Source organism: Brachionichthys hirsutus, chromosome 5 (assembly GCF_040956055.1).
Source record: "Brachionichthys hirsutus isolate HB-005 chromosome 5, CSIRO-AGI_Bhir_v1, whole genome shotgun sequence".
Lineage (NCBI taxonomy): Eukaryota > Metazoa > Chordata > Actinopteri > Lophiiformes > Brachionichthyidae > Brachionichthys > Brachionichthys hirsutus.
The window spans coordinates 5,838,155-5,850,363 of NC_090901.1; the positions used below are offsets into that span (position 1 = coordinate 5,838,155).

The window sequence follows — 12,209 nt, forward strand, 5'->3', positions numbered from 1 at the left end:
AAAGCAGACACAAGGAAATCCAGGGACCTGAAAGAAGTGACGAGAACACGTGTTTGAAGGTCACTGCGCTGTACATCAGGGGGGGTCATAGCACGTTTGAGCTGCATTTGAAAGGCATTTAAGAGAATTTAGTAAAAGCTTTTATATGACAGACGCACAAGCAGTTTAGGATATAGGATGTATCCCACGTTGCATCCACTTTGGGTCATACCCCAAATAATATGATTTTATTTGAATAACTGTCAAAGGGAAAGTAACCAATAATACAAAATCTTAATTCATTATATTAGTGCACATTCATTGTTGAGTAAATGAGTAAATACGATTGCAGGAGGACAATCCGGAGAAATAACGAAGAACATGCTCTGAAATATTACTTTAAGTAGCATTTGCCGTTTTGTTCTGTGGATGGTGACAGAAATTAAATCTCAGAGTTTTCTTCTACTTACCTAAAGATTTGGTTAGGCGTTGCCTCCCTCTGCAAACACAGACACAGAGATACAATTTAAATGTGTACATCAGTCACACGCTGAAGGTCATGCTATGTGGGTGCACACAATCACCAGTAGATGGGGCCACAGAGGAGCTATACGATAAAATATCGAATCAATCTCCAGGCTTCACAGCCATGCTTCCCTTAATACCTTTCAAGTTTTGACATTCCTAATATTGCTTATTGATCGCCTGTCTTTATGTAATATCTGTAGGTTTCAGGAGAAAGCTGCTTTCTAAGTCTTTGAAAATCCTTTTTTTTCCTCTCATGAATTTCATTTAATGTTAACCCATGCCTGTCTGGCTCTATTACATGCTACACACCATAAATAGAACAGAACCACTTTCCCGGAGCAAACACAGCGCTGAGTTCAAGCAGAGGTTGGGAATTTCCAGGATATTAATAAATAGATCAATAAATATCTCCTGATTGTATAGCAGGTTCTCACCCTTGCTCTCAGCCAGCAGCTCTTCTGTCATGAGTCCATCCTGCCGGTTTCCCAGGACGAAGGCCAGGGAGGAGAGGATGAGAGCATCCAGGATTCCCATAATAGCCAGGATGTAGGCCCAGCGCACCGAGCAGGCACCCAGGCTGTATTTGTCTGTCTGCTCTCCACACAGCCGCCGGACCTCATCACTGTCCCACCCGTCAGGATAGATCATGCAGCCCAGCACCAGAGAGACGCCTGGTGAGAGACAGGGACAGGGACAGGGACAGGGACAGGGACAGGGAGGACGACAACGTTAGTAAGGAAGGAAAAGTGCAGAGCAATGAATGAGACCGGGGACAATGAGCGATGAAGAAGTCGCTCAGAAAGCAAACCTTATGCTCTCCTCTCTGGCGACTTTGCTGCGTTCATGCGTGTCAGTGGAGGAGAAGTCGAAGCAGGAATAAACGACGGGTAGCAAGAGATCTAAAGTCTCACAAGAGTTCTGCGAATATGACATTTGTTTTAAGTTACACAACTTTGCTGCCTCTCGGCCTTCTTCCTTTTTAAACAGCGGGTCATTTCAGATGCTCCTCATCCTCGGCTGTTAAAGCGTAACACGGCTGTCGTTGAAAAATTAAGGCTCAACTTGGTTTCGGGAGAGAAACTGCTCCGGGGTGATGCTGCAGCAGACGGATCAAAGCCCAGGCGTGCTTTTAAAACCTTTTCTGTCCTCTCTGAATTTTAACAAAGCCCCCCCCCCGAGGGTTAAATCTTCCTCCTTTTCCATTTTGGTGAGCTTCCCCTCCGAGGTGATGCTGCAGCAGAAAAGCAGCTGACCTGGAAAAAGAAGCTGACTGCACTCTTATGTACATTGCACATTAATAATAAAGCACCCCCCAGTCCTTCAACACTTGCTTATGTTTCATCTGTGCACGCTGCTTCATTCCTTGCTTTACTTTTGAAAGAAATAAATGCAATCTGCATCTCTGAAGACTTGCGCGTTGCTACAGCAGCACTGCAGTGTTTTATGGCACTCGGGGACTGTGAGATGTTTTAAAGACAGGAAGTAAGTGAGAGGACGATGCTGCAGGTGTAACGGAGATAAAAGGGTTAAATTGTCAACCACGTTACACAGGCAGGCTACACGCTCAAAACATTTGACAAGGGTACACCCTGGACAAGTCGCCATTTGATTCACGCACACACTCACACCTAAGGACAATTTATTGTGACCAATTCACCCAAGTTGTTTTTGGAGGTGGGAAAAGGCCAGAGAACCTGAAGAGAACCCAGAGAGAACCCACACAAACACGGGGAGAACATAGAAACTCCTCACAGAAAGGCCACGAGTGGGATCTGAACCTGTGACCACCTCGCTCGCGAGGCAACAGCGCTACCCTCCGTGCCACCGTGCAGCCCATAACGCGTAGAACCTCTAATAAACAGAACTAAAACTAGTCACAACAGCTGACTTCATCCATAATAATAATTTATTGATCTATTTATTAATATCCTGGAGACGACGTATTGACCCGCGGCTTCAGTAGAACCTTTCAGCGCCGACCTTGTCTCTGTCTCTGGAGGGCAGGACGAGAGACAATAAGACAGAGCGGTAAGAGACGGCGCCAAACTCAGCCTTGTGTGTGACCACCACACACACGCACACACACACACACATCATGAGTGATATGATGGAGCTCCTCTCGGTAATCACACACACTCTCTCACACACACACACACAAACCTCTCTGGGAATCATGCGAGTTGAAAATGGCCTTACAGCTTCTTATGTAAGGGTCGGTAGGGCAGATGGGCAGATGGGCAGATGGCACAGAGCGGTGTGATGGCAGCTGAGCTGTCATTGGCTCGTCTCTCCTATCAAAGCCCATCGATACTGAAATAATCCCGTCGCCTCGTGTAATCTCTGCGTGGCAATTAGTTGAAGGCAGAATATGGCATCCAAAGGAGCAGCTTTATTGGATCCGTGTTTCTACTCTAAAGACTCAGATGAATCAGATTTAATCTGCACCCATGGCGTCTGGATTATATTTATTGGATAAATCAACAGAATCAGTCCGCATTTTATTTTTGTTGGGGTTTTTTTTGTGCTTTTTGTTTAGCGTCTGTTTGAAATAATCCCAGATTCTGCTCCCTGAATTTCATGCCTCATATATAAGAAATTAGCAAATTTGATGCAAGATAAAGCACTTTGCCACCCGCCATCGATTTAAGATGCTATTCTCTGGAATCAGGACACCAAACTTTAGCTTTAAGGAATGCTCTGGGAGTTTGGAGTATTTATCCCAGTGGGACGTTCCGTGAATATGGATAAACTAAATTTGCTCCCCCCGGAGGCGGAGCAGCGACCTGGATGTGGGTAAAATAATTCAGCGTCTTCACATCTCTCTCTGCTCTGATGAGAAACCGAATGGTTCAAATCCAAACATAATGAAACATCCTGTGACCTTGCATTAATATTTCTGAAGATGCTCGGACCCTAAAAAACATCCTTGTACTTCATTCCTTTATTATTATTATTATTATTATAATTAAATGAATAACTTCAATATCTTATATTCATGTTCCAACACTTTCTCGTCTTTAGCGGGCCAGTAAGCCTGTCTCATCTTGCTGCTCTCTCTCTCTCTCTTTCTCTGTTGGCATTCTGTCTCGCTTTCTCCCGTCGATTTTCATCCCCATTTTAACAGTCAGGGATCCCTTTAACATTGCAGTCAATGGAGCAACAACCGTTGTTCCTCAATATCTCGGTTGATTATTGACCGATGTTTAAGGAATTTGACACAGTCATGTAGGGGGGGGGGGGGGGTCTCTATCTCACCACCGAATTTAATCTGGATCGGATCCAGCATAAACTCAGAATAACATATTAACTTTTAACATTGAAAAACCCATTTATGGATTCACTTTTACTTTTCATGGTTGATGTATAAATATACCAAAAACAATAGAACCTTTTGATGATGATCCAGATCACCATGGTGACGGTGTAGATCCAGTTATGAGGGGAATGAGCTGCTCGGCGGAGGTCTGCGCTCTCTGAGTGCTCTTCTCGTTAATAAATGTGTTTAATCCCATTTTGGTGACTCTGTCTCTTTCTGATTGTAAAAACAAACAAACATTTATAATCCTCTGAGTTTCAGTTCATGTTCTGTCGCTGTTTCATCTACCTCAGTAAGATCAAAGGGATTTTACTCCAATAACTCATCAGAGATTCTTCTTAGCTTTTTAGCGTTTTTATAAAATAGACTAATTTCCTCCAGAACTCGCACTTGTAAAATCCCACTCCAGCCCCTAGTACATGTAGGATCGGGTTATTATAGGAACATGTAATTGTTTTACTCTTTGAGCTGGAATAAGTGACAGCGGCTATAAAAGTAAAGTCTAATTCGTTCACACAGCATAGGCGGAGCACAAGCATTCATTTGGACAGAAAGTTGGACAGAAATTTAAAAGTGGTCCCTAAAAATATTTCCAAAGTGTCACGGATGGGCAGGAAGTAGAGCAAGAGAAACTTTTTAAACCTGACTGCAGCATTTCCCCTGGAAGATGAAGAACATGCTTCATGAGACGAGCTGTCTGCGCTCCGGATCTATTTCTGCCTCGGCTGCTGGTGGAACTCTTTGGTTGCCGGAGGGGAGCCGGAAGCTTCCAGGCATGCTCTGTCAAAATCCAAAGCGATTTAGTGCATAACGAGCGAACGATGCCCACAGCAAGCCCATCGCTTCCATTCATCAGATTAGAAGGAACAGGAAAAGGCTCATTTCACCGAATCAGCTTGGAAAGTCTGAAAATGTTTTTTAAGCATCAGAAATGCTGCAAATATTCTCGCCACATGGAATATTACAGTTAATCTGCTGCAGGTCTGTAGTCCAGCCATCTCATTTGGCAAATGTGTGACACAGTGGGCGACGCTATCCCCACGGTAACCGTGACAAAATCCTGCCATCACCTCAACACCTCTAACCCAACCACACACTTTTCACACCATTATAATCATCAGTGGCTCCGTTTTGATGTAGAAGGTCCAGCATCCTATGATCCAATCACAACGAGGCATCACTTTGACCCAATAATACAGAGACATTCAAAGGTATATCTTTAACTTCAAGAACAAAAAACAAATAATGTAATAAAACATTTGCAGTACAAACATGTCAAACTATAGAAAAGCACACAGCATCTCACACACACTAATCCCAAAACTCACACTGCTCACTGTCCGGCTGGTGAACTGCTTCAACAGCTGTCGAAAGAGGCTTTGTCATCGTTTATTTCATGGTTTGTGTTTCTGCAAGTCGGTGAATCCTGAGCGAAGGAAAAGTCCATCAACAGGGAGAATCGTCGGAGGAATTTTTATCTCACCTGGAAACTCTGTTGTGGTTTTTCAGGTTGGCGTTGGAAACTGCCTGGATGCCCGATCACGAGAAAACAGACACAACTAAGCTGCTAACGTCTTTAAATGCTGATTGTTTCTTTACATCAGGCATGACAGGCTTTACTTTTTATTGTTTTATATATAATATTATACCTGAGAAATATGATCACACGATTAACTGATGAGTCATGGTTGCTACGGCAACACTTCAGACCAGAGGCACACTGTCTGTGCGGAGGCTGATTCCATTCATTTATCGAACCGAGTGATCAATCCGGTTCTAATCCGGCCTAAGTGTTTGGACGCTCCTTGATTATGGAGAGATTCGACGTCTAATTCTTCATCTAAAAAGTATTGATGAAGCCTTAGACCTGTTTATTATGGCTGAAGAGACAAAGGTAAGTTTCCACTCCTCCTCCTCCTCCTCCTCCTCCTCCTCCTCCTCACCTACCTGACGCCGCCTGCATCCAGCCACAGATCTTGTACACGGTGGAGGTGCCGAGGAGGAAGAAGAGGCTGAAGCAGCCGATGCAGGAGACGACCAGCATCATGGACGTCCCGATGAAGAAGGAGGCGGCCTTGAACGCGCGGGAGGGGATGGCGGAGAACTCGGTGAAGGTGCCCTGGCAGCTGAGCTCTCTGGAGATGCCGTCTCCGACGCAGTAGTGGAAGAGGCCGAAGTGTCCGGCCTGCGGCGTGTCCACGCCGTCCCCGATCCAGTAGGGCTGCGAGAAGACGGTGACGTTAACGATGCCGAAGAGGATGGTGAAGATGGCCCACAGGAGTCCGATGACGCGGACGTTGCGCACGTAATTGGTCTGGTACAGTTTGGCAGCTTCTGCGGACGGGAGCATCGCTGCGGCGGGTCCGGGGAGCATTTTACGCAAACCGGGGGAGAAAAAAAAAACTAGGCGAACGTCGCGACGAGCCGTTTTACAGAATGAACGCACAACAGCAACATCTGTCTGTCTGTCTGTCTGTCTCTCTGTCTGTCTGTCTGCAGCGCTCAGCTCAGCATGACGGCCGGAACGCGAGCCCGAGAGACGAGCGCGCCTCGGACGCGGAGAGAAAAACGCTGACGGCTCAGAACCGGATCCCCTCCCATCGGCTCCGTGCGGCCGCCACACGTTCACGTCGCGGCCGCGTCGGTGTCCGCTCGACGATGCCCTTGAGAAGACGCGCAAGGACGCGCACGAATTCGAGGAAGCGGGTTGCGTTTCTCTGAAGGGCTCGAATCCCAGATTATAATCCGGATCTGCAAATTAACGCAAGAGTGTGTCGGGGTGACCGTTCAGCAGTGCGACGCCTTCAGGATCGTTGCTGGACCGGAATTATATATCCGGTTTATGACAGCATCACCGGGAAGGGGGGGGGGGGGGGGGGGGGAGAGAAATAGAGAGAGAGAGGGAGAGAGAGGGAGAGAGAGACGTCTGAATGCTGTCATGATGTTTATAAAACACACACATTCAGATGTTTTGTGTTTTAGCCAGAATAAAGTTTTCAACTGTTATTCTGACACAATTACTTGCATGCTTTTTTTTTTTACATTGAACCATCTTAGAGGACATTTTCATGTTGTCACCATTCATCATCGTACAAATAAAGACTCTTTAATTTAAGAATGTTGTTTCATTCAGGAGTGAATCACAGGAAAAAGCACTCAGAGAGCGCAGACCTCCGCCAAGCAGCTCAGTCTCCCTGATATCGTGATTTTACACCAAAAGGTTATTGTCCAACATTTATTTGATCTAGATTTTTAGTTGTGTTTTTTGTAATTAAAGATTTCTTCAGAGTTTGGGGGGGAGCCAGTACTTTAATCAGGATGGATGAAGGTAGAAAAGAAAGTTGGGAGGTTAGTTGTTCCGACGCTTCATCAGACATTCTGACACATTTACTGTTGCTCTCATAAAACAACATCTAATTATGTCCATCTGCAGTCAGGTCGACACATCTTAAATAGGGAACTATTTACAAAACCAAAAATAACATTAGTTTACACAGCTGTGTTTGATTTCTCTGACTGTGACTGCAAAATAACCGCTGGTGTTAGCATTATGCTAATGGTCAAAAAGGTTGCATTACACAGGTGTTAAACAAATTATATAAATACGTAAAGAAAGCATGTAATAAAATATAAATATTAGGTTTTGCCAATTTCATAAAGTATACATTAAATCTTAATCAAGCTTTTTTGTTGCCACGGAAACAACATCAATTCACATTGGAGCGATTTCTGCGTCTGGAACTAGACATTGCTGTTGAGACTGCAGGTCCGATAGTGGTGCTGGCAGAACTCCCTGATCCGACGGCAAGCCTCCAGCATCATGTCCTCCGGCACCGTCACCACAATGCGAAAATAGTTCTCGTACTCAAAGGCCTGGGAGACAACAAGACAAAAGTCTGAGGAGCCGACGTGCGTTTCATTCCCTTCTTAAACGATGCAGACGGACCCAAAGAGCAAATGATGAGTCTTACTGAAGCAGGAAGACAGAAGACGGACTGCTCCGTCACCATCCGCTCAGTAAAGTCTATGTCGCTCTTAAAATCTGGAAAGCGATCCATGTCAATCCCCACCTGGACAAACGTGCACACACACAACCTTGTTGGCAACTCGACTTCTAAAGAAAACTTCAATTAAGAAATGGTGCAGAATGAATAATAATAATAAGGAATAACTTGGGTAGGGACGTTTTTCCTGATAAACTTCTGAAGCTTTGTATAATTTTTAAGAGGTAAAAATGGCATGAAAATAGAATAATAGCTGAATGTCCCAGACAGATAGAAATATAAATGTAGTTTGGTTTTCCTGGATAATCCCAACGACATCATCAGACTTCAGACACTACTCGTCCCTGTGTTGTGTCCCTCTGTGAACACTCGAACGCCTCACTGACCATGATGTACATGGCTCCTGAAGGCATCACGGGATTCAATCCGGGGATGGTGGACAGCTCGTTGAAACAGATCTCGGAGTTGGACTGAAAAAAGATGAACGGCGATCAGTGTCATCCATCCATTCATTCATCCATTCATCCATCCATCCATCCATCCATCTTCCAAATGAGCAAATATTATGGAGCAGCCACAGTTCAGTTGTGTATCTGAGCCTGGAATTCTTCACCACCAAAGCGCTGGTGGATGGTGATTGGTTTAATAAACCATAGCGAACCCCCACCTGAACCCCCTCACCCTGGATTCTAACGCCGTACCTTCAGAAAGCTGATGGTGTCCTGGAAGAAGCTTTGGGATGTGTTGTTGAGGATGGTCTCCAGGGCGCCCTGCACGATGCTGCAGGCTCCGAGGATACGTTGGCTCAGCTTCACCAGACCCTGTCGAATCTTAAGAGGAAACATTAGAATAAAAAAATACATATTTAAAAAAAAAAAAAATCTATAGCAATGCTTACATCCTGAAATGGATTCACAAAAAAAGCTTCCGTACCTCAGATCCAAAAATATCGTGCCTGTCATGGATGAGAATCCATCCCAATCTCCATCCCGGAACAAGCCAGCGCTTTGCCAAGCCGCCACAGGAAAGGATGGGAACGTCACTGCCGAGAGACGCCATGGAGAGGCATTCGCAACCTGGGAAGACCTGAGGATAGGGGTGCAGATGAAATGAAACACGATCAGATGGTAAAAACGTTTAGCTATGCCCATGTGCTCTGACATCTTGTTAAGGATTCCTTATACTTACTGTATCTGCAGTGAATTTTACAGCAGGATATATGATATGAACTGTGATAAAATGATCAATTGTTAATCTGACTGGTGCATCAGTGGTCAGAGGAGTGCAGTAAACCGTGGCCCCAATTTCCACACACCAAGGTCACGATAAGGTCCAAGGTCAACCTATCTCCACCCACAAAAACACCCCCCATCGAAAAGTGTGCGGTCACACCGGGGTTCAGTGCAGATTACCTGTTGTACTTCCTGTTGTCACCAAAAGTGTTTATCTAAATCTCACCTGTTGAGTGAAGAAACCAAATGTATATTGATTGATATTTACCTGATAATAAATTTGGACTAGATGAGGCTGGCAAAGACGCTCACAAATTTGTGCGTGAAACATTCGTACGCACGATTTATGACCAAATCTGTGCAACTGACTATTAACTGGAAACATACAGCGCTAAAAAACGTATCTGTTATATTGACCTAACAAACAGCGTTTTATCTTGTCAGTGAGTGTGTGTGTGTGTGTGTGTGTGTGTTTGTGTGTGTGTGTGTCTACATGTTTACATGACCTCCGACCATACTTTGATCAGTCCAGACTTTGTCCCAACATCAATGCCAACACTTGAACTGAATCTGCTGACTTCATTTAAAAGGATTGTTTCAGACTGGATCCCAATAACATTATTTTTTTATGGTGCTTCTTGTGCATTGAGTTAATTGTGTGTCTTTTTTTTGTTATATTCTCTGATAATTGTTTCAAAAGAAGCAGCCTCTCAAAACAGAACAAAAACAGACACATCGGTATCGTCACATTCTCCGTGACTCCTTTAAAGCTTTCGTAAATTGTTCCATATCCGAGTTGTGTTGGTTTTTCCATGCTTTTTGAACACACATGCCGTCATGCTGCCTCACCCACCCCACCAGCCGCCTCCCCGGTTGGCGGTACCCGGTCTGGTTCACCACCAAAGGGAACACAACCTCTGCGTGGTTGCGGCCACGCGTGACGTGAGGCTACTCACCATGTCTCTGTAGATCTCATCAGCCAGAATGGGAACGCAGTGTTTGGAGGCCACTGTGAAAATCGAGATTCGTTTTGGTTATTCTCTCTCGTCCTGTCTAAATGTCTCCGGCTCAGAGCGGGGTGGACTTTGCAGCTAACCTTTGAGGATCTTCTGCAGGTGATCCCTGCTGAAGACAGAGCCACAAGGATTGGATGGATTGATGACGACCACACAGGCCGTCTTCTCATCAATCAGGCTCTCCAGGTGCTGCAGATCGACCTCCCATGACTGCTCTGGCTGCAAGTCAAAGATTCACGTCAGACGGAAACTTCATCGTTCATGTTAATACACATTCCGATAACAGGGAGAGGTTGAAAGGTGGAATCTGCATCATGTTCCCAGTGGAGCAGCACATCGACACTCTTTTCCACTCACCAGCAGGTTGTACAGTTTGACCTTGATGCCCATGGGGACAGCCAGGGTCTTGTACAAAGAGAAGCCTGGACAGGGGGCCAGGATGTTGTCCCCCGGGTTACACAGAACACTGACAGTCAGGTCAATGGCCTGACTACAGCCGCTGGTCAGAATCACATCCTGGAAGGGACCATTTTAAGAGCATAAACAGCCAAACCATAATGCCTCACACTCTTATTTTAGACTTGTATATCATGGGAATCATATTGTAATACATCGACACACGAGTGTTCCGAGACACGAGCAAGTGTCTACGTACCGTCCAACTCCCCCCTCCTCGCACTGCTCACCCTCATTAGCGCTAACGTCTGTCTCGAAGTTAATCTCATAATAAAACCACATTTTATATTACAGTAATACTGCATATCACTTATTCTATCATTCTGTGTGTATCTATATTGCAATTAAAACGCTTTTCCATTGTTATTAGTGTTTATTTGAGTGTTTTTAGACGCCCCGAACAGATTAAATGGGAAAAATTTAGTTTGTTTTACGAACTCGGTCCAGGAACAAATTATACTCGTATGTCAAGGTATTACTGTACTGCATTCAGAACACAATGCTGCTGAAAGTACTTCAGTAAGCACCTCCGCCTGCAGCGGCGCCTCGGGGCAGCTGTAATATCTGGCCACTGCTTGTCGGCTCTTCATATAACCTGCCGGGCGGACGCAGCAAACATGGACAGTCGATCAGAGGTACATCAGATAAAAAGTCAAATACAGTTCTAAGTAGAAGTTCTCTCTTTGGAGCTGACTGCTCTCTCAATGCAGTTATAGAACACAAGGGCCTCCCTTGGGTTCATGACCCCTCTCCCAACGCGGGGTCATGAACCCTTGACTAGTCAGGAAGCACCAATGGTGATTGGGAGACGTTTCCAGACATCAAGGCAATTTTAAAATCTTTTTTTTTAGTTATAATTACTATAAAAGATTAATAACAGTTACATTTAAAGTAAAACCATGACAATACAAATAAGTATTGTGTTTTTGTTTCAGCCTATTGCTTGAGATCAGGGGTAGCTATTACTTTGGGGGTGTTAAAGGGGTGAAATTCTGCCCTAACATGCCCCCCGTTATTCTGCTTTAAAAGCTAACAATAGAATATGGCCTTTTGTGCATTTTGTGTTCAGCAATTTCGCAGGTCGGTGTGACTCACCAACTGCAGGAGGATAGCCATTGTATTTTTGGGAATCGATGGCGTCTCTCATGGCCTGATTCACCGCGTCATCTGCAGGGAGGTTTCCAAACACAGTGGGATCTCCTGCAGGACAGAAGAGAGAAAGCCTTACATTGAATTGGACTGCGCTTACGCAGCGCCTTCCTAGTTTGCCATGGAAGGAGCCGGTCCATGTTTACCTACGGAGAGCGTAATCATGGGCTTGTCTGGGTTTGGGGTGAGCTTCATCTCATCCACAATGGCCCGGATGGGATTGAACGTGTTGTTGGCCATCTCTGACGGCTTCACTTCCCATCTTTGCCGGCGGTTTTTCGCTTTGGCCGGATACACATTCATACCGACATGGCGGATGTCCTTCCCGCTAACTCCGGTCCCATTTAGGCTTTTCCCATGGACTCCATTCTCATTCATCTGCATCAGGTAAGACGTCTTATCCATCCTGAAACTGATGAGGATGAACGATTATTCATAGATGCAAAAAATGTATATTTGCAATAATTTAACATTAATCTCCAATCTATATTTGCACTTTTGAACATGTCCATTATTATATACGGATAGT

At 45.0% G+C, this 12,209-nt stretch overlaps 2 protein-coding genes across 2 annotated transcripts; both read right to left on the minus strand.

The window, feature by feature from the left end:
* Positions 1 to 461: 461 nt before the first annotated feature.
* Positions 462 to 6,209, minus strand: LOC137894479 (LHFPL tetraspan subfamily member 3 protein-like). The gene is made up of 3 exons (XM_068739957.1): positions 5,771 to 6,209; positions 834 to 1,178; positions 462 to 478 (listed from the first exon to the last, which is right to left on the minus strand). Exons 1-3 carry the CDS (start codon positions 6,195 to 6,197, stop codon positions 462 to 464), a joined length of 789 nt encoding a protein of 262 aa, XP_068596058.1. The 5' UTR covers positions 6,198 to 6,209.
* A 1,303-nt stretch (positions 6,210 to 7,512) lies between these two features.
* On the minus strand, positions 7,513 to 12,115 carry tat (tyrosine aminotransferase). Its single transcript, XM_068739699.1, has 11 exons — positions 11,827 to 12,115; positions 11,627 to 11,731; positions 11,059 to 11,126; positions 10,433 to 10,591; positions 10,156 to 10,294; positions 10,016 to 10,068; positions 8,761 to 8,913; positions 8,529 to 8,657; positions 8,214 to 8,297; positions 7,795 to 7,893; positions 7,513 to 7,696 (listed from the first exon to the last, which is right to left on the minus strand). Exons 1-11 carry the CDS (start codon positions 12,083 to 12,085, stop codon positions 7,565 to 7,567), a joined length of 1,380 nt encoding a protein of 459 aa, XP_068595800.1. The 5' UTR covers positions 12,086 to 12,115; the 3' UTR covers positions 7,513 to 7,564.
* Between the last annotated feature and the right edge of the window lie 94 nt (positions 12,116 to 12,209).

Excerpts from the sequence above, each read along its gene's own strand:
- tat (XM_068739699.1), bottom strand. The coding sequence starts at position 12,085 with ATGGATAAGACGTCTTACCTGATGCAGATGAATGAGAATGGAGTCCAT. Across the intron at positions 8,658-8,760 it reads ACGATATTTTTGGATCTGAG|ATTCGACAGGGTCTGGTGAA; the intron begins GTACGGAAGCTT and ends TTTCCTCTTAAG. Across the intron at positions 8,298-8,528 it reads ACACCATCAGCTTTCTGAAG|TCCAACTCCGAGATCTGTTT; the intron begins GTACGGCGTTAG and ends ATCTTTTTTCAG.
- LOC137894479 (XM_068739957.1), bottom strand. The coding sequence starts at position 6,197 with ATGCTCCCCGGACCCGCCGCAGCGATGCTCCCGTCCGCAGAAGCTGCC. Across the intron at positions 1,179-5,770 it reads CTGGATGCAGGCGGCGTCAG|GCGTCTCTCTGGTGCTGGGC; the intron begins GTAGGTGAGGAG and ends GTCTCTCACCAG.